The sequence below is a fragment of the Crocodylus porosus genome, unplaced genomic scaffold (genome assembly GCF_001723895.1).
Source record: "Crocodylus porosus isolate Cpor-Errol unplaced genomic scaffold, CroPor_comp1, whole genome shotgun sequence".
NCBI classification, from domain to species: domain Eukaryota; kingdom Metazoa; phylum Chordata; order Crocodylia; family Crocodylidae; genus Crocodylus; species Crocodylus porosus.
The window spans coordinates 13,005,114-13,027,016 of NW_017728917.1; the positions used below are offsets into that span (position 1 = coordinate 13,005,114).

Sequence of the window (21,903 nt, forward strand, 5' to 3'; positions counted from 1 at the left end):
TCACAGCCACTTGAATCAAACTTATTCAGGTAATGACTTAGTACTTAACCACAGCACTCAACAAACTACCTACAAATTGCCTGCACATTTTAAAGTCGTCTCCATCCAAAGATCAAAAACACAGCTCCGAGCTCCCTCCGTGATGGAAATGACACTTCTTGACACCCCACGAAACAATAAACAAAAACCGAGTGACAAAAGGGAAGGAGTCAGTGCATTTAAGCTAGGAAAAATTAACGTTGCACGGTGCTTTTCTTGCCTTTGCTGCTAGGCAGATAGAGCCAGGGCCGGTTATTGCTGCACCTTATCGCTGCCTAACAAATATTCTAATTTCTGAGGCAAAAAAGGCAAAATGCTTCCAGGTTAAGATTGGAGCAAGTAATAAATTGGATTTCATAACAGTAAATAATCAGATTTGTTTCTCAGATCGCTGTTAAAGCTGCACTCTGAAGTGTCGTTTCAGCTGCTCTTTGGGAAGAATTCAGTGCTGGGGCTTTTTTAGCTTTCGCACCAACAGTGTGTCTCTCTCATGTGCAGGCTGGCTTTCCTGGAGGATTTTGGCAGCTTTCTGTCTGTTCTGTCTATGACGAGCACTGAAGACGGATGAGAAAGTATTCAAGGCTGCACTGAAGCTATCCACTGATTTGCCCTTGTTTTGTTTGCGTGGGTACAACCCTGCCTGCTCGAATCGTGCTGCTACCAGGCACGAAGTGTCCGCCTTCAGCCTCAGCCTCTGTGTCCAAGCCGTAGATCCTTGAGGATGGTGTTGCCTTGCTTTATCCCAAACTTGAAGCTGCAGGAACTTCTGGGGTCAGCCTGTCTGGAGCAGCTCGGCTCCACCTTGGGGGGCGATCCACGGTGGGAGCATTACTGGGAGGAGGCTGGCTCCCAGTGGGCACGGCAGCCCTAAGGCCAGCACTGATTGCAAGCAGCATTTAGCAGAGCTCTCTCTCCCACAAGACACCCCTCTCTTTGAGGGGCAAGGCTCGCTCTGAAGGCTTCTGTCTTCCCTCCTCTCTGTCATTTGTGCTCATTTGCTCCCTCCCTATCCAGCCCCCCTGGGGGTTGGCAAATGACTTCGGAGATCTTATGCACCAGCCCCAGTCCCCTCTTCCCATCTGCCAGTGTCTGTCCTTGAAACGAGCTGCAGTTGACACTGCTGCTTTTGTCTGGGGCAGAGAGAAAGCCCTCATCTTTGAGACGATTGTCAAGGCAGTGACACGAGAAGACCAAGGCAACGTACCCAGGCACCGTATGCTCTTGGAGCGGTGCTGTCCGCCTGTATCAATACACCGGCATTTAGCGCACAAACTAAATGCAAGTGGTTTGCATTTAGACGTTTTTCATGTCGCCTTCACCAAAATTCAGTCTTCTACGAAACCAGCTTCCCAGTTCTCAGTCCTGCAGTTCATATTCAGGCACAGTTGAGGGCTGGTGTGTTGCTTGCACATTATAAACAGGATAAGGTATCCCTTGCTCTTTTGGACTAGTTGAGGTTCAGCGTAGGTGCACAGTGGGTCCCAGGTTTTTAAAACGTCAATGAAGACCCACAAAATTTGATGCAAATGCCTTCAATTTCCCACACACTTTTTGCAGGCGTAAAAATTGTTTCTTGGCCTAGAGGCAAATGCACATAAACGGTCTTGTCAACCCATCTAGTGTTTGCAAAAGCATTATGTAGCAGAGAGAGCTGGAGGTTGCAGTGCTGGGCTCGCACGCGGTGCGTTCCTGCTTCACAAGGAAATTACATTTTTAGCAAACTCTTTCTCCCAGCTGCAAATAAGACACTCCTGAAAGAATGGATATTGTTCTCTTTGGCAGGAAGCGTTGGGAGGAGGAGGTGCGCTGTCATTTTACTTCTTTTTATTTTTTAAATCTAGAAATCGGTTCCTTTCTGGCTTAACGAACCCTTTCAAAGTATCATCAGAGGAAGGCTGCTTATCCTTCATCAGATCTGAGCAAGGCATTTTGCTTCTTTGCAGCCTGCGTCAAAATCGTGGATTTTTCTTTCTTTCATTTGATTCCCCTAGAATAAGAAAAGGTCTCAGACTGTACAATTTGTATGTAAGCATATTACCAGCGAGTAAAAGTTGGGGGGCCTCTTGGTAATGCAGTGAAAAGATTGGCTCTTCTATGAAGGAACCAGCACTGGGAACAAGGGGGTGTGTGAGGGTGCTTGCGATGGAGCCCAAAGTCCTGCTGTGCCGTTTGTGTTGTGCAGCTTTGCAGCAGGGCTCCCCTTATCTGAGACCATGCAAGTCCAGAAGGATGCACATAGCTCCCCTGTGCATTAACCAGGGGGGAAAAAAATAGTATCTGCAGAGCGGATGCTCTGCTCTGGGGAGGGAGGAAGAACGGAGCCTGGAGGTGAATAATTTAACTGCTTGAATCAGAACCGATTTCCTAGCATCCAGATCAAATGATCTGATTCATTAGCCGGTCTGACAGTGGCACCCACTGGAGGTGTAGTTAAGCGTCTGTCAGTATTTCCAGCGCAGCCTTCTTCTTTCGGGGTTTCAATGCGCATTCCCTCAAGCCTCCTCCAGTCTGCACGTCACGTTGGCGTTCAGCATCTCAGGCTGGTGCCGCGGTCGTGTCTGGTCGCGTCGTCGGTTCCAGCAGTGGAAGTGATATTTAAAAAAGAGGGGCAACAAAATGCCATAGAGGGTTTTATTGGTCAAAGCTCGGGTCTTAGTCTGCTTGTATCAATGACTTGGGTTAAAAAATAATGTTCAAAGAAATGGGTCCTAGGAGGGTGCTGTAAAAACTTCTCCCTAAATTTCTTTGCTTGTTTTTTTTGCCGGTCTCCAAGCATTCACACCCTTGCATTCCTGGGGTAGCTCCAAGGCTCTGGGTTGCTGCTTTGATTTATTGGCTGGCTGAGGTTTAAATCCATTCTTTGTATGCATTTCTTGCTCCTGGGTGCCGGGTCATCATTTGTGACTGTAAATCTAATTAACTCTCAGGGCTCCCAGGGCCTTTCTTCATTATTATTAAAATCTAAATATGCTCTAATATCCCACTTCTGCATATTAAACAACGCATGGTTTAAACAAGAGATGAAAGGTCAGGTTCTGTCCCACCTGTTGAGCACCTAACTGTGACATTACTCCACTCTGTTCTCTTAATGAACATCGATAAACGCGTCTGCCTTTGCAACACGCCGTCATCTGACCCGTACAACTGAGTTGCGCCAAAGCAGCGAAGAGGAGGACCCAGCCACCTTTTTTGTCGGCAGTTCCTCTTGGACCCAAGAAGGGCAGAAGAGAATCACACTTGGGTTTCTAGGCCCTCCAACATGCCTAATAGGTAGAGTGGTATTTGACTTGTAGGAAGAGAGGCTGAGGGAATTGGGTTGATTTATTCTGCAAAGAGAAGACTGAGGGGGATTGAATCTCCAAAGAGGATGGAGCTGGGCTGTTCTCAGTGGGGGCAGGTGACAGAAGGAGCAATGGGCTCAGGCTGCAGCAGGGGAAGTTGAGGTTGGATATTAGGGAAAACTCACGAGGAGGGTATTAAAGCATTGGAAGAAGTTACCCACAGAGGTGGTGGACTCTCCATCCTTGGAGGTTTTTAAGACCCGGCTAGGCAAAGCCTTGGCTGGGATGATGTAGTTGTTGCTGGTCCTGCTTGGAGAGGGGGTTGGACTGGATGTGACCTCCTGAGGTCCCTTCGACCCTCATTTTCTATGATTGCATGGCTTGCTCACTAACTCGGTGGTAGAGCAGTGTTTCATGGCACATGGGCCTGTGCACCATCGTGTAGAGCATGCTGCCTTTTCTTCTCATGGATCTGCAGCATGTAAATGCTCCTAGAGGTTGTGCCCAGAAGTATAAATTTGAGTGGATTATTAGCACAGTTTGCTATTGACTTTTTCCATGGGGACACTGTGTGAGATGACCTGCAACTTTCTGCAGCACCACACAGTACCCTTTTTTTTCCTGTGCAGTGCTCCAAGCTCTTGAGGCATGAAAGCATCTAGCGCAACATCTTCAAAGCCATGTCATGTCAACCCTCGTCAGCTTCATGGGACCACATCAGTCTTCTACCCAGAGAAAAAGAGAGACAGTAATAGGGCAGTCTTACAAGCCTGACTTCACCTGGACAACCAAGGAAAGAGAAATCTTTCCTTGACCCATTTTCTTGGGCTAAGTATTTTGAGAGGTCTCAAAGCAGTGCAGTGGGCAATCTTACCTACCATGCGTGCTGCATTATTGAAGAATGGGTGCAGGTTAAACGGCAAGCCATTTATAATGCATGCTGCAGCTAACTACCCTTCCTATTTAGAAAGATAGAAAAAGCGCGGTGTTTGCAGTACCGGGTATGAATATATTTTACTGGTGCTTGGCTGTAGATTTGGAGGTGGTATCAAGCATCTTCTCACTGTCTCCTTCCAGTTTCTGACCCCAGCTGCTCTCACCCCTCCCCTTTGAAGTCCCTGCCCATTTTGCATGTGTACATGTCAAACACCAGCTGTGATGTTGCGCTGGTGCATTTAATATCCTTTTTTTAAAAAACAAAACCTGTTTCCTAAAGAAGAAAGAAAAAATACATGTGGCAGAGAGAGTGAGAGCGCGAGTCTGAGGTATTAAATACTTTCCCGTGTTGTAGAAGAGAGCCCCTGGGATGGTATTCTGGCTGAAACCACAAAGTGTGGAGATCCTAATTTTGCCCAAATCCTAATTCCACCCACCTTTTCCTTTTTTTTTTAATCGTAAATTTAAAAATTGGCTTTTAGTTGCTAATGATACAGGAGGGGCCAAGTCTGGTTCTACCAAAGCCAGTAACAAAATCCCTTAAAGCGAAGGAGGGCTGCAAAGTAAATGACCCTCCTTGACGGGCCCTTTTCAGAGGGAAGGTGCACTTCCAGACAGACCGGTGACAAGCATCACCAACAAGTAAATGTCAGGAGAAACAGTGAGAGAACAGGGGAGGGGAAAAGACAGAAAACAAACCTGGTCCTCTGATCCACCATCAGATAATATGTAGTACATATGGAGATATAGGAACAGGACCTGAAGAAACCTCGGTCTTCTAGGGATTATCTTCCTGTGGCTCATCTGGGTTGATATGGGACTGGCTCCCTATTTTCAGACTTTACAAATGGGGTAATGCGTGGATGCCTTATGGTTAACAAGGAAAGTTTCCAGTGCTTGCTTTCACTGCACAGCTCAGCACAGGGCTCCTAATGCTCCTAGGTCTGACTGTATTCTGACAGGTGGTTGTGCAAAAGATACCAAACTGAATAATATCTTCTTCTTTTCTTTTTTTGTACCCATATTTGCCGTGGAGCAGGTAGAGGTGGGAAAAAATCCAACACCAAGCTTGTGTTCATTGCCCCAATTCTGCCTTTAGTTAGCTCAGTGCCTTGAGGAGCATTTAACCAAAATATTTGCCTCCAGAATTGCATTTCTTTCAGTTTATTCAACCTTTAGATCACGATTCTAATCTAATATTCCTCTTAATCACTCCTGAAAGTACAGCTGGTTAATGAACTGGATGCCTGGGTTTGACAGTGCTGTACATCACACTTCTCTTCAAATTAATTAACTTAGTGCTCTATTTTCCACTCTTCTGAAATCAAAATTGTATTTTTATTAATAAGCAAATCGAGAGAGCATCTCTATTTGCTGATGATACATTAAAATAACCTATGTTAGGGCTAGCTGCCTGCAGCATTTATCCAGATGTCATCCTGCTGATGGCTTATCTAGATCCCAGCCTCTTATAACAAAAACTGCGGCAGTCGGGGAAAGTTTGCACTTCCCGTGCGCTCGCTGGGCGGCTCCATCTCTGCCACTGTTTATTGCTCACCCAGGTGTGAAGCGGAGGGAGGCAGAGACCAAATCCGCCGTCTCAAAATGGATTAGGGACCTGGCGAGAGAAATCTGTTTCAGCTCGGGAGAGGAAATTCCTGTTAGAGCTCATTTTGCCTCATTGATGGTTTGTTCACAGGTGAAAAAGAGACTTTGGAAGAGATCTATAAGGCAGATGTCTGGGCTTGAGCACGCCCCGCTGTCAGTACTGCACGGCAGATAAGCAGACGTTGGCTGGCACGGCTCTCTGGTGCTGATCTGGCTTCTGCTAGTTCGTGCCTTGCTTTGGGAGGAACCGAGTGCCCCGCGTGGCATAACATTTCTCAGTGAACGAAAACCAGCAGCAGGAAACCCTGAGCCTGGGAAAAGGCCAGACCTGCCTCTGAAGGTGTTGAGTATATGGGTGGCATTTACGAAAGGGTAACAGCACTAACCTGTGGTAGATAAAGGCACCTGCCCTGGCAGCCTGCTCAGGAGCAGAAATGGAAGGTGCATGCAGTTCAAAGCAGCAAGAGCTGGAATAAAATTAGCTTAAAGAGAGAGAGAGATGCTAACCTCCCTTGTTTGTCTGAGGGATATAGCCAGCATTCACAGCTGGAGCTTTGCCTCCTCTAGTGCCTCGACATCAGTTCTTGTCACGGAGCTTGCAGTTGGGATGCCTTTAGCTGGGGCACTTGGGGATTATCCTTTCAGATGCTTTAGACCCCCGATGTCATTGCTGAATTTTTCTGCGCTTCACAGTGAATTGCATTTTGGCCCCTTGCAATGAAACGGGGTACCAAAGCAGGTGGCATTGGGCACAGATGCTGGTGGTGTGGCTGTTTGGGTGCGTGCTGTACAGTGGGATTATGAGCAAGCGTGGACTGTGGCTAGTGAAAAGGACTGTTTGGCACTGGACCTCTTCATAGGGGGCTTCCTTCCTAGGGAGACCCAGTCAAAGAAAAGCTGCTAGAGACCCCTGGTAGGGCCAGAGATGATGAGAGAGGAATAAAAAGGCTGGCCTGAGGACCACAAGGCACACATTCTGCAGGCAGAGAGGTGGATTGGGCTGTGTTGTCCCTCTCCATTGAGTTTTGTCCCCCTCTGCTCGGGGGACGTTGGATGTCGGGCAGGAAGGAGGGGTTTTTTTAGTCTTGCCTGAGCATGAAGTTGCCTTCCTGGAAGCCACGAGAGCTTTGTAACGCTTACCCCCACCCCTCAGATCTGGCAGAGCTGATGCAGTGCGTGACAGAGGCTGCTGGGCACTCGCCAACATGATGGGGTTGGGCTTGGGCTTGGGCTTGGGCTTGGTCCCACGTTTGTGGAGCTAGTGAAATCAGCAGCCCGGCTGGAAGTGAGCGAGAGGGAAGGGCTGGAGTTTGGGAGAGGGTGCCAGGCTGAGTCCAGCCCTCTTGTCTTAGGGTGAGGGTGAAGGTGCAGCCTGGGGAGCATCAGCACCCTGACAGAAGTGGGGACTGGCTTGCACCTATCCAGTGCTGGGGGAGCCCATTCACCGCTCCGCTGTGGCTGCTTTGCAGCTTCCTTGCAAATAAAAAAAAGAAGGGTGCATGGATTGGTGCCTTAAAATGTGTCTGCTCATTGGATGCACAGTGGACACGCTATAACCCAGCAGAGGCCCTTACTGGACAGGACCTCATATTGAACATGACCCTGATCCCCATGCAACAGCAGGCTGGGATCGCAGTATATTCACCGCTCAGTAAGGTAGTGGGGGCTAATTAAGCACACCTGGGTCTGCTGAGCTGAGCACCTGGAGGGAAGAATTTGGTAGCTGAGGTTGTTTCTGACCCATCTACCTGTCTGTCTAGGAGCCTTTGCATATACTGCAGACCCAGGGCAGCTCTGAGCATGGAGCTGTTTCTTGCTACAAGGCATAGGCCAGCTGCTGGGTTGCTTCTGAAGCAGTAAGGGTGTCTTTTCAGGCAGAAAAATAACTTCAACAGTGCGGCACGCTGCAAACAGCTGCTGCAGGGATGGAGCCCGGGTGGGGCTGTCTGCTTCTCATGCTGTAAAGGGCTGGAGCTTCTCCGCTCTCTGTTAGCAGTCTGCCCATGGCAGCAGCTGCCATGCACCCCATCCTGCAGCTGTATGTTGGAGCAGCTCCTGCGAGGCGAGACTTGGCGGTGGTGGATGCATTGAATTCACTCTGCTCCAGTGAGCCTACGAGTTGTGGTACAATGGGCGCGGTATTGACAGTGCCCTTGCCTCTCCTTCCTTTGCGTGGCACGTTGTAGTTTTACTGCACAATCAGGGCCTTTGCAGCTGCGGTGCATGGGAAGGGGGAAAGCAAACTCTCTCCTGTGGATCTTCCAGGCAGGGGGTGGCTGCATGGCTGTCTGTGCCCGCAGCTGCACTGCACAGGGTACACGGGCTTGGATTGTAACCCCCTACCTCCCTGGCCCTTTTCTTGGAGTGTGCTGGAGAGGGATACAAGCACTAGGGCCGTGTTATCCGAGAACAAGTGTACTCAGAATTGCCTTCTGTCTGACGTGCAGATGGAAGCAGCAGGCTGAAGCATTGATGCATCGTTCGGTGGCAGAGAGGCCATTTCTGAAATTGAGGATTCATTTGTTTCTTTGGATTGTAAATTCTTGCTAATTATTAGTCAGTGAACCAAGGTGCAAGCTCCGTGTGCAAGACTGCCGAGCTGGCTGTCGTGCTTACTTTCACGATGCTTCAGTGTGGGATTGCTGAGGGATTTCTGTGGATACCTAGGTAAGGATTTGGCTGTCAGAAAGTCACCGGATAATGCTGCCTTGACTTAATGTTTCATGGGGGAAGGGGAATGTCCAGTCTGCTTTGTCTCCTCTAGCCCCACCCCAAGCGAATCAACTGGAAAACTCAATTTCCATGGGGTGGCACAGATATAACCACAGGCCGACTCCTTCCCGGCATGGTCTCGTTATTTTTCGTGGGAAGATGCGCCTAGAGCGCATAATGTCACACGTGAGAAATGGATAAGGCAAGAGAACTGATTTTCCCTTCACGGTCTACGGTGCTACCCTTGGCCGGTATCACAGGGTGAGACACGGAGAGAGTCATACCTGGGAAAGAAAGAGCCCATAAATCACGTTGGCTGGGGTCTCAACCAAGCAAACTGCTGTGGGAACGGGGAATGCTTAGACAGCCAGTGTCGTGGCATGTCGCGAAGGGGACGTGGTCGGACAAGAGGGACGGATGCACCGACTTGGCAGCCGTAGACCTTTCTTGAATATAAACTAAAACTCCTCTTTGGGATTTTCATCAGTCAGCCTCCAGGAAACAGCTGGCTGATGCTATGAATACAGGAAGCCATGCTTTAGCTTTGGAAAATGAGGGTGTGAAGGAAGCTCAGGAGGTCATCTAGGTCCAACCCCCTGCTGCAAGCAGGACCAGCCCCAACTATATCATCCCAGACAAGGCTTGGTCTACTTGGGTCTTAAACACCTCCAAGGATGGCAACTGCACCACCTCTGGGTAACCTGTTCCAGTGCTTTACTACCCTTCTCGTGAGAAATTTCTTCCTAATATCTAACCTCAACTTCCCTTGCTGCAGCTTGAGGCCATTGCTCCTTGCTCTGTCATCTGCCCCCACTGAGACCAGTCTAGCCCCATCCTCTTTCAACCTGCTCTGCAGGGAGTTAAAGGCTGATATTAAATCCCCCTCGGTCTTCTCTTCTCCAGACGGACTTGAGCTTTCCCATCTCTTGGAAGTCCAGTGCTACATCCAGCAGGGCTGACCATAGCTGACAGCATCCAGGAGCACTGCTGGGGTTGCTTGCCTGGCACTCTTGTGGGATGACCAAGATAAGAGTATCAGTCAGAGAGTCGGGTATTAAAGTGCTGAATGTTACCACAAATCACTGCACAAGAGTGTAATAAAACAGGATCTGAGTATTTGGGGCTTGCATTGATCCCAACTCAAAACTTATTTAGACTGAGCAGCAGAAGTACAGGAAATCTCACATCTGCTTTTTAAGGACGTGAGTTTTTATTTTTAATTCTGTAGCATGAAGGAAGAGTTTGGTCTTGTTCGTGTGTGAGCTGAGGAAGTTGGACATGGATTGGACCTGAATTGGTTATTTTGCATGCTGTGGCACTCTGATCTCTGAAACAGGCCTGCTTCCTGCAGCCTTTTGATCTGCTGCCATTAGCACAATTTCTGCCACTAATCCTTATGTTGGCCCCAACACCCTGGCTGCTTGTGCTGTCGCACATCGATCCTCCACTCACTCCTTGTAAGGCAGCAACTCTATGGGAAGTCCAGCAAATTAAGGAAAAATGTCTCCCCATCCACCAGGACTTCAGCCATGCCCCTCAGCACTACCTAAAGTTATGCAAGCCCTTCTGTATCTAGGTGCTTAACCTTCAGCAACATGACTTCAACCCTGATGAAGCTTGGAAAACCAAAAGGAGTTCACAGGAAGCCCCAAATAAACATCTTGTGATAGATCCAATGTAGAAGGTCCCTGGCTTTCATCTCCCACGAGGCTCACGGGCAACTCTAAACTGTATCTGCACAGACCGTGGGAGATGCAAATACTTGATGCACAAGATGGAAAATTAAAAGCTCTCCAGTGTGCAACCTTGGTTACCCAGAACAAACCATGGAACATAAGACAACTCAATCCCGATCTACAAATAACATGCATGTAGATCAGGCATATAACAACATGCGTGTGGATCAGGCATATAATATTATGTATTATAATATAATGCATTATGCATTATAACATGTGGATCGGGATATAACAACTCAATGCCTAATCCACAAATATGAAGGAGGTATCACAGCAAGGCACTCTGCTGCTCCTGGAACAATTGTTTGGTTCAACCACCAAAATATAAAATTGCATTGCTCTATATATTATTATATACATGCATTTGATGCTGTGGCTTTTCTGCATACACAACAGCCATATGCAAGAAGCAGTGCAGCTTGTGCAGATCAAGCAAGGTGCAGGTTGTTCCTGTTTGGGGCAGTCACCCCTCTGTCATGTAAAGCCAGCCGGCTGCCTTACCGTGGCTCCTGTGACTCTTGCCCTTTGATGTCCCAGGTAAAAGGGCGATGGATTAGCTGCCAGATGCCAGCGGGGCTCAGCTCATCTCAACACCAGCCTCAAAGTGTTCACATGGCCCTTGGAAGCAGTAGCAGAAGTATGTGGCCCTTGGCAGCTTTGTATCTGAAAGCAGTGCAGTCTCCTGGGGCTGGTGGCATTGGGAGGCCACAAGACGTGTGGCAGCTCTCCCTGTGGCTGCCCCGGTAGGCCTGTGGCTGGAAAATACCTGGGCACTGCTACCCATGGCTGTTCAGCTTCAACCTCCTCGTCTCCAGCACAGAGAGAGGTGTCTACTTCCCAGGCAGCCCACAGTGCTGCCGGGGGCTGAGATGCTGCATGGCCAGGGGAGCAGCTATAGGAAGTGCAGTTGATGAGCAGCATTGGGCTGGGAGCAGGAGCAACTAAACACTGGATCTCTGTATCTGCATTGTATTTGTTCAGCAGCAATCCCCTTAGGGCCTCCTTGACTCTGACGTGCACTGGGCGCGCTCCCTCAGCTGCGGCTTGGGGGACACGGGTCCTTTCACAGTCAATTCTGCAGCTGTGACAGCTGCGGCACTGAAGGATGCTCGTTCAGGCGCTTTCGCCTGTCCCTGGACTGCCCGGTGCCGTGACAGAAATTTTTATTGAAAGGAACAAAATGGGACCTGCATCGATGCACTGAATAGTTAAATCTTTATTTTTGGGATATGACTGCTGCGTGCCCATTGAACCAAGGGTGAGATGGGCCCTGCTCTTTGCTCAGCCTTCCCTCCTGCAGGTATTGCAAACTGATGCCTTCAAGGGCAGCAAAGGGAAAGGTGCTTAATCTCGGAGTCATTTGCAGTCCTCAAGTGGAAGCACTTCTCATACCTCACCAGTCGTGTTGGTCTGAAAGCTTCTTGCAGTCTTTGTTTACACAAATAGCATAGGCCGTGTTGAAATGCAGGCCCCTAGATGTAGCTCTATGCCATATACCTTAGCCCAGGTGGGGCACCTTCTACTTTCTAAATAGGCTAGCTCTGGCACAGCACTGTGCTATGAAGACAAACCCTAAATATTTCTTCTGGCCTCTCATGAGTAAGCCTTATCCTCCTTTTTTTTTTTTTTTCAGGTAGACCTGCAAAAAAATATATATATATAATATTAGTGGTTTCAGACCCAAATTCATCAGCTGTTACAATCTCTGTCTGAACTTCCTAAAAGCTGGAGTGTGTTCAAGTGTTGCAGACGTAAACCAAAACTCATAAATGGAGCTGTCTTTGAATTACTGTAGGCTGACTTAGCCGTCGCACTAAACGAACTCTGTCTGTGCTGCAGTGGAGCATGCTCTGAGTGACCTCGGGCGGAGCAAAGCCTTCTGGAAGAAAATCCTACATTGGTTACAAATTGCACGTTAAATATGGTGCGATGTGTAATTTTGCTTGCAGGGAAGCTATTTTGTGAAGAATGACTTCCCTTTATGATGTTTCTGCTGATCTGTCCTAGGTGGAGGGAAAATGGTATATAACAGTGAATGCCAGCCATTCACTGGCATGATGCACAGCTTCAGCGCTTCTGTTCCCAAGGCCACGTTACGGCTGTGCGTGGCAGGGCGCACACCCCGTGCTCCGAGTCAGCTGAAAGCGCATGTAGCCAGGAAGCTTCCCCCCGTTCCGGGCGATCGTGTGCGTTGTTCAGTAAGAACTGCTCGGTTTAGCTTGGGATGTCATTCCCGATGTGCTTGTTGCAGACTGGTGCGTGGGTGTGCTTCCTTCTTGCTTCTGGGGCATGCTCATGGAAGCACAGGGCCTCTCTGAAAAGGTGTAAAGGGTTGTGGAACAGTGATAGGATTAGCCTAAAAATGAATAGAGATATCCTAACTTTTTATAACGGGTAGTAGAAAGGCTTGTGGTGGTTGTCAACTGAAACCTATGAAAAATGTTTGTGATCAGCTCTTCTCAGATCCTCACAGAATTTTGTGTGTGTGTGTGTGTGTGTGTGTGTGTGTGTGTGTGTCTGTCTGTCTCTAGATAGAGATACACACACATATTTTATTTATAGATATAGATATCAGCTCTTCTCAGATCCTCAAAGAATTTTATTTATATATCCACACACACGTACATATATAAAATAAATAAAATTCTGTGAGGATATGAGAAGACCTGATGTATATAAAAAATGTGTGTGTGTGTATCTATCTATCTATCTAGAAATACACACACCCCCCTATAGATATAGATATATCTATGTAGGTAGATATAGATGTGAGTGTGTGTGTAATATATATGAGAGACACACGTGTGTGTATCTATATGTGTGCATATCTATATCTGTGTGTCTCCAAAGTCCAAACTGGAGTCTTGTGTTGAAAATACATAAACCCGTCAGATACTGCACCACATACGTATATACACCATAGGCTTAACAAAGCAATGTTCATTCACAGCTAGAAAATGTAGAGATCAATATATGCAAACAGAGCATTTTACAACTCCTCTGAAGCGCAACAGTGATTATTATGGTTTCCTTTATTGCCATCCAGTAATGAGAATGATCTAATGGATAAGTCTAAGCATTTGCAGTACAGGCTCCATAAAAGGTATAATGATGGGTAGAAATGTGGCAAAAAACTAACGAACAAATTCTGCTAGTGAATACAGTGCACCTAAGCTGTCCTATCTCTGACATGCTGGCACTTTGGGATATGCATGGTGTTTAGTCTCCTACTAACTCTGCTGAGCCCAACCCAGCTTTGGCAGGTTTCTGCAGGTGCAGGCAGACAAGACATGACCCAGTGTCCTAGAAAGACAGCACAATGGGCTGCTGTAGTGTATTGATTGAATCAGTGTTTCAGTGGAGAAGTAATTCAGTTTTCGTTTTGTGCAATTTGTAAGCACATTGTGGAAGGTAACTAAGTGAGAAATACTCTGTATTGCCCCCTTCGGCATCCTTCATGAGCCTGCCCACGAGAGTAGTGTGTGTGTGCACACGCGTGCACTCACACTGACTTGCTTTATAGCTTATTGTTAATGCCTCCAACAAATCAGGTTTCCTGAGATTCAGGTCTGGGCTAGGGATGCATTTAAGCATGTGCTTGTTGTTGTAAGCACGCAAGGGGTCACACACAAGTTGATGTGTTGTGTGTGCTCTGAAGTCCAGCTGTAGGATGCTGCTGAAAAGATACTTTCATGCATGAGTTAGGGGGCTTGGAGGGGCGTGTTGTAGGTGTGCCGGAACAAACCTAGGGACAGCAGGTGGATTTAGGCAATTTAACATGGTCCAGCTGCTGAGGCATGTTGGGCAGTCTGACGGCAGAAAATGGTAGCCCAGCTTAGACCCCACATGTTGTGTTGTCAAACTAGGCCTCGTGCGTCTTTCCTGCATTATTTCCAGCACTATTGCATGTCATCTTTGGCATGTAACAGGGATGGGGGAAGTGCTTTCATACATGAGCCACCTAATTCTCAATGCAAAGTGAAACGCCTGTCGGCCTAGCTCTTGATGGGGAGGCAACAGCTGTCCAAACTGCAGTTAATGAACTGCTTACAGGAGAACTTGCTAGATCCAAGCAGAGATGGCAAGGCAAAGTGATGCGTGGGGGTGGGTGTCTTTGTGCTCTTTACACTGTCACTCGCCAGAATTGCTTCCAGGTAGAAGCAGCCGAATACTCTGAAACCTTTCTTAAGGTCTAAATTGAGGCACTGAGCTTGGTCTCTGGGGCCAGGGCTTGATTGAACTTGGTCTCTGGGGGTCTTGCAGAATACCCTCCCTTTGGAAAGCTGCTCTGAAATCCAGAGGGGAATCTGTCTATGTGGGCTTGGTTCCTGACTCTGCTGGGGTGACCACAGCCATGCCTGTAAGCTTACAGACGTAAACTACCTTGGTTAACAAGGTGCCAGGCTCTGTGCGAACACTCATTCAGGTTTAACAGTGGCTGATTTGGGGTGATCCCTACCTGATTAAGAGTAAGATAAACCAAAGTCGCCTGAAGTCATTGTCTTTTTGCCATGCTAAATAAATCCAGTTTAAAATCATGGGTGCTACTCTACCCTTTACCCCTCTGTTCCCTGGTTTCCCACCTGGCTGGGGTCATCATCCCACCTGGCTGGGGTCCTCTGATTCCAGTGGTCTTTCCTGCCCAAATGCAGAGGGGCTGGACCCAATGATTTGTAAAGTCCCTTCCAGCCCTTAACAACTATGAATCTATCTCCAGCACTGGGAGGATGATCTTTCCTTGCCTCCTCTTTCCTGCCTAGTGACTGTTCCCTATCTGGACTGTAAGGGAAGGGACCATCATACTAGGTGCCTGTATCACGTGGAGCACAGTGAAGGTCCTGGTCCTGGGTTCAGCCCTAGGGTGCTGCCATAATACTAGTGGTAAACACGGTGAGGGAGGTGCCTCTATTCTACCCAATAATAAGCACTAAGTTATTACATTTACAACCAACATAAAGCACTCAAGGCCACTGGAGCAGCATGGTTGGGAGAGTTTGAATGCACAAATTATTCCCTGCAGTGTTCCCTCTCCCTGTGTGGACTGAGGTCCTACGTGCTCCCTTCTTCAGGGCAGAAGAAGAGCATTCGCCAGCTGTGCGTTTCCATGCTGCTGTGAGAGCGAAATCGAATATGAAAGAGGTTCTTAATTTTGGGTTAAATTGACTTCCTCCATCACCTTCACAGCTAGCAAGGAGTGGGTCAATAAACCAGTGCTACTTGCAGTGTTGGAAACAAAAAATAATTAAGAAGCTGTTAGCCCTTTATTAGGCAATATTGAACATGGGATATGACCAAAAAGGCCTGTCTTCCACAGGGCAAGAAAACATTTGTTTAGAAAGCCAAGGAGAAAATATACATCAATAAGGGAAAAATCCTATGATGCCTTTACGCTGTACCCTGGAGTACTTAACGATGCACGAGATGGATGCTGTTGGTCTCGAAATATGTCAAGCACCATCGCTCATTTTGAAAGCTGGTCAACCAATCTGCTGCTTAAGGGAGGAGCAGAAAATATTCCTTTGTTAGGAGGGCCCACAGTTACTAAGCAAGGTGGGACTTCTGGAAACTCCTGTGAGATGTCATAAGTTAGACATTAAAAAAATTAAAAGAGAATTGACAAATCTCTCTCCCCCCTTTTTTTTTTAATGCCAAAAGCTGCACTTTTTGCAAAATGGAAAGAAAAGATGGAGCATGAATCTCCTTGTCACGTGGCACACCAAGACATGTGCTTCCCAATCCCAGGTTGCCTCTGCTCCATGCGTGTTCTTCTCATCTCATTTTATTTGGTCTTTGCGCTGTGAGGTGTCTCCCTATTTTATCATCCCTCACAGCTGAAACAACAGCTCCCAACATTGTATCATCTACAACGTCAATTAACAGCCCTATTTATTCTCCTCTTCCAAACAATTTAATAAAACTTAGACCTCATACTATTTCCCCCAGTGCACTGTTCTGGATGCCTCCCGTGAGCTCAGTGTCTCTTATATATTGTTTTTCTTTCTCTTTCCCAACCCATTTCACAGTCAGGCTGCGTGAATTAGTCAAGAAGTGGCAATTGAGCCTCATGCCTGAAGTAGCGGTTCCTACAAGGGGAAAGCTTGTTGCTGGTTAAAGAGTACAAGGCGTAGACTTGCAACGGGGCCAGTTATAAACTTTATCGTCCCGAGCCCCCCACCCCTTGCATCAGCTGTTGGGCTAACTCTTGAAGCACTTGTGTTGTCACTAGTAAAGTGTCCAGGGACCCTGTGTCCAACCTTTCATGGCCTGTCAACACCAATAATGTTCATTAGTTTAACAGGTAATAATCATGGCCTGTGGGAAGCATCATCTGGACCCCGTGATATTTAAGGCTGCGTTTGTCAAGTGTTCCCTAGCTTGTTTTTTTATCGATAGCTCTGTTTACTAGGTCTTGGTTATATCAGAATAGTTTCCATCTTTCTTCAAGAGCCCTCTTCAAAAGCTAACATTAAAAAAGACAGTTTGCTAGCTCGACCACTTTACAACTATTAATTTTCTCTCTCCTTTTTGGAACGAATCAGTTTGTTTTTCCAACTTTTATTTCCTTCTCCCAATGACATGTGCTTCAGAACCCCCCACCTTATCAGAGTCGTTGGCCAACAATAACTCATTTGTCCCTGTCTTATCTTTTTTCCCTTCAAAACATAATTAGTCGTGTGTAGCAGCACTGGGATTTTTTCTCATTGTTTCCCCCCTCCTTGTCTAGTTACTTTTTTATCCTCCAGTCCTGCAAAGCTTCTACATTAAAAAACATAGGCACCAGGCTGAAGGCCTGGCAGGTGGCTCCTTATAGATATTGATGACACTGATGTAGGTAAACCCATGCAACCCCTTTAGTATGACTCGTTATGTTAGCATAAAGATGCTTTCTTCGGTTATGAGCCGAGATGCAGGTCAACCCCATACCATGAATAGACTTCTTCTGTTTCAGGCTTAAATTGGTGGGCTAAAACAGTGCAAAAGTGGTCTGAATGCCCAACAAGGCTAAAATGGGCCTGTTGCTACAGCCATTGCCAGGCCAGTATGCAAATCGAGACCTTTAACACCGTTTCGGACCAATTTCCAAATGACACGATTTAAAAATGCTTGAGATGGTTTAGTGCTTGAACTTTTTCTGATCTGGTACTTTGGGTATGCCAATAAGGGTAATTCATATATTGAAGAAAAACCATTTATGAGTAGAGTGGTAGCTAGCTCTTACTCTGGATTAGGAGAATATACATAGCATAGGAGCCTGAAGTCAAGCTCAAAGTTGTTCAGATCAAGCGTAGGAACTTCCCTTATTTGAAAAACCTCTTAAACGGCTTCTGCAGACTGCCAGCACAATTTAATAAATTTTGGTTTAGACAAGCCCTGAAAGAGAGCACCGTCTCTCTGTAAACCAGTTAATATTGCCACTGGATTTGGCCTGAATTCTGATTTCCAGAGGTGCAGTTGCACCTCTCAGATCATGAGGGGAAAGCAGGTGCAGTCCTTGAAGATGCACCAGGTCCCAACATATGTGGGTGAGCAGCGTAAATGAAGGATGGCACATGTGTTGACTATGGCAAAAGGAAACCGAATAGAAAGGGAGAGGCCCGAGGAATACCGCTCCAGACTCCCATCTTGCTCCTCTGTCCTACTGCCTTCTCCTGCACCGGCACTGCTTCTCGGGGATCTGGTATTTGTCCATGTGGTGTCTGAGCATTTTGTCTATCACTTCTGTTTAAACCTAGAGATAAAGGGAAGCTAGGAGAAAAAAGGTCACTCGTATTTCAGTTGGCTTAAAAGGGCTTTTATTTAAAAAAAAAACCAACAAGCCCTGGTTTAGAAGAGGTAGCAATAAGCATACATTTAGTTGCAGAGCAAATCTGAGTGGAAAAAACTGTTGTCCGTAATTAGTCTGAATAATGTTCCTCGTAGTGGCTAACAGCAGAAACCCAGGTATGTGCCGGGGTGAAAGTGTGCACATCTTTCTCCTGGCTTCTGACTGCCATAGGCAGAGCGCTGTAAAGCAGTGCATGAGGTGCCTGGATATTGCACTGAGATTTGGTGGGGATGGGGAGGACGTGATTTCCCTAACTTCACAGTTCTGTTATGCTAACTGACCTCTTCCACTTGAAATGTTTTTACAGATAAGCAAACAGCAACTTCAGACAATCAAAGATCGATTCCAGGCCTTTCTCAATGGAGAAACCCAAATTGTGGCGGATGAAGCCTTTATAAATGCTGTGCAGAGTTACTATGAGGTAAGGAACGATTATTGCAATATTTCTTTCTCATGAACAAATGTTGCGTTGCCTCTTAGATTTTGGGGTAAACCTTATTAAGACTTTGTCCCTTCATTTAAGATGGCTGAAAGAGATGGATAAGCACATCTTACTGCACAGAACAAAGGCAAATGCAGGAAGTTGAATGTTTTTGAGGCAGGGTCCCACAGAAATGCTGGTGTTTTAGTACCCAGAATCATGGGAAGCTCCTGATAGCTTGATCTTGGAGGGGTTTAATAGCTTAATTATTTCCAGGCTGCCCAGTGAACTCTATGTGGTCTAAGGATATGATTACGGGCCAGGAGTCCACCAAATACAATAGTGTGCACACAAACACGTGTGCACATGCATGCACACAGTCCCCAGGAAACATCAACCTGCTCAAATGGAATTGACATCAGGTAAATTTTGAGAAGATTAAAAATACCTTGAATTTAGATAGATAGGTGCAATTTGACTCTTCATTTATGGCAAGAGAAAAAATAACTTGTCATCATGAGTTTCCTAGAATTGCCTTAAAGAAGGCTTCCCTGAGCCTGGGTACATTGGATAACAAGGCTGCTCTTTCTCTTTAGACGTTGGGAGACTGGTGGTAAGCAATAATTGTACTAATGTAATACTGGAAAAGAGCACATCCAATAATACTCGGACATTAAATTCATACGTGCCATTAAATCCATTCCAAGTCAATAAATCCTAATTAGAAAGCAACATTATATAATCATGTCTCTTTATTTAATAAAAAATGGGGGAATCTTCTGGCAATTAACTAGATCTGGGAATTAATAGTCTTCATTGTACCAATTAGTATGTAGGGCTAATCACCATCAAACCCATAGTAGTTTATATGACAATATATAACGTCATTGCTGTCTCTTTTTTTTTATAGCCTTGTTTTGTACATTTCAATCTGATAATAAAACCGGGGTATGATTCATAAGGCTTCACTTCACATTTTGTACACTTGGGCATAATTTACATGATTCTGGTTTTTGAGGTATCAAATAAATGTAAAGCTGGTACAATGTTTTCTTTCCAAATCCTATACCCGTACTTAAGTCTGGTGGCCATTGGTGCAAGGATGTGGGCAAATTAAATGCCCCTAACCCCATGAGACTGTGGAGAACAAAATCGGCATCCTGAGTTGCACCTGGAAACAAATTAAGTTGGAGAAGGTGCCACAACGTACAAGGCATGTTGCGTACTCTCTGAGAAATACTGCTAAGTGACTGGGTGGCGCACACTGCTCTTTCCTGAAGTTTGAGTTAATCCCAAGTGCATTTGAGCATATCAGCAAGAACATCACCTCTTTATCTTGGCTGGTCTTTTACCTGATGCAACAAGAGTGTTCTGTACAAGAGGGAAGTGTGGATGCAGTCATGTAAGTATTTAGATCACACTAAAGAATATGCAGCATTGTACATAGGCTTGCAAGACCGATAAAGCTCTCCTTAGGTACTGTAGATGGCCTGCTTCTGTGTAGCTTTCTGCTTCCAGCTCCTTGCACAGACTTTGCCTTTCCTCAGGAGGGTAGAAGGGTTTCTGTTTTGGAAGGAAAGAAGGATTTGCAACTTGTATGAGTAGCATAACTTATTCTCTACCAGCTCTTCTACAAATCTTTTCTCCCCCCACCCAAACTATTCTATGATAAAGGGTGCAGACTTCACATTCTCTATTGGCATGTACAGACATTTGCTCTCCCAAGAGAAACTCTTCTGGGAGTGTTTTTTACCCTGGTTGTTCCCAGGTGGTTGTTCTCCTGAACCAGCCATTTTTACCCTGGGAGAAAAAGCCTGAGTATGTGTACACTTATGGTTTCTCCTGGAAGAGAACCAACTCTCCCAGGAGAAACTGAATGTCTGTACAAGGCCTATATAACTTTGTGAAAGTGGAGCATAGGAGGCAGACAAAAAACAAACAGTAGCACTGAAGAGAATCTAAACCATGTCCCAAAGCATAGAAGATGGTGGTGGTGGCAGCTGCTATATAGTGAGGAAGAGTAAATGAATCCACTCAGTTGCCCTAGTGTTCAGAGCCCCATCTGCCCTATGCAGGAAGGAAGTTGATAATCATTTATATTCCTTCTCAGAAAAGGCATTGATAGCTTTAGTCTATGGAAGCTTTGCTGAACAGATGCTAAGGATTTTCAGAATGGCTTCATAAGTGTTTTTGGATTTTAGAATAGCCAGTCTATCTGTGCACAAGTCTTTTAGGGTTGGGAACGGAGCAGAAAACACTTCTTTAAACACCACTTTTAAAAAAAATAAAGCAGGAAAATACTCTACCCTCTCTGTTTTGTTTACAGCTTTGTCCTGACCAGCTTCAGGACAAGGGTAGTCCTGTGTTTTTGGTTTAGTGGAAATTCCTTGAAGCTGAAGTAATGTAAAGCACTGAAATCCTTGTGTTCTTCAGCAAAGTGCTTGCACTGATTTTACTAAGTGAATGTACTGGATATTTGCCATGTCAGAGCCCTGCTCTTGTTAAGTTAAAGCCTTGAGTTGCAAACCTGAAGCTAGCAAGTCAGTATATAGGCCATTAATTTGCTGTTGGCTCCCAAGGGAAAGGGTGTTCAATGTCAAATTCATGCACAATGTTTCCATGTTTCCACACCAAAATCTTTGGACTGGTTTGTTGCACAAGAACTGATATTTCACCCCTTCATCCTGACATCAGAAGTCAAAATTTTTTAACTTCCAGCCCATGGGAAATCTTAATTTTCACTTGGCTCGACCCGGGGCTTCTGCAGTTCTTATCCAACCCAAATCTGCCAGCAACAAAGAGCTACTCAGTGTTTCTTGGGAACTTAGAAGCTGTACAGTAGCCAGCACCCAGGCCAGTCCTGCATTTGCACACCTGCCTTTAATTATTGACACCTATTGGTAGCAAAATTATGAAAGCTGCTCAAAACCTACAGGCCACGTAAAGAATTCTAATTAAATGCTACCTGTCACTTTCTGTTCACCTCCCATTCACTGGGTTGTGTTTTGTCAATAGGGCCTTCCCGAGTACAACAAAAACACCGGAATATGGTTCCACCCTTCCAGCAGAGCTTGTCAGCTGCAATTCGATGAAACTTGACAAAGGAAAGAGACAGTATGCATCCTTAATGTCCTGGCTGCATCTGCTCTGGACCTTGGAAGGGGAATGGCTGGAATATGTTTAGCTCAAATGCAAACAGGCATCTCAATATGAAGCATAAGCAGACTTTTTAAATGCCTTGAAATGATGCACCGTATGTCAAAAAGGCTTGATTATAGCAATGCCACTTGAAACCTGGGAGGGAGTGGTGGTTCTCCTTCACTCTTTCATCTCCTCGCCTCT

At 46.2% G+C, this 21,903-nt stretch overlaps 1 protein-coding gene across 1 annotated transcript in view; it reads left to right on the forward strand.

Annotated features, from left to right (window-relative positions):
• The window catches only part of CADPS (calcium dependent secretion activator), a 245,719-nt gene that overhangs the window by 31,638 nt on the left and 192,178 nt on the right, over positions 1-21,903 (forward strand). Inside the window, exon 2 of the mRNA XM_019536711.1 lies at positions 18,448-18,561. Coding sequence (XP_019392256.1) covers positions 18,448-18,561 — 114 coding nt within the window. The remainder of the gene's footprint in view (positions 1-18,447; positions 18,562-21,903) is intronic.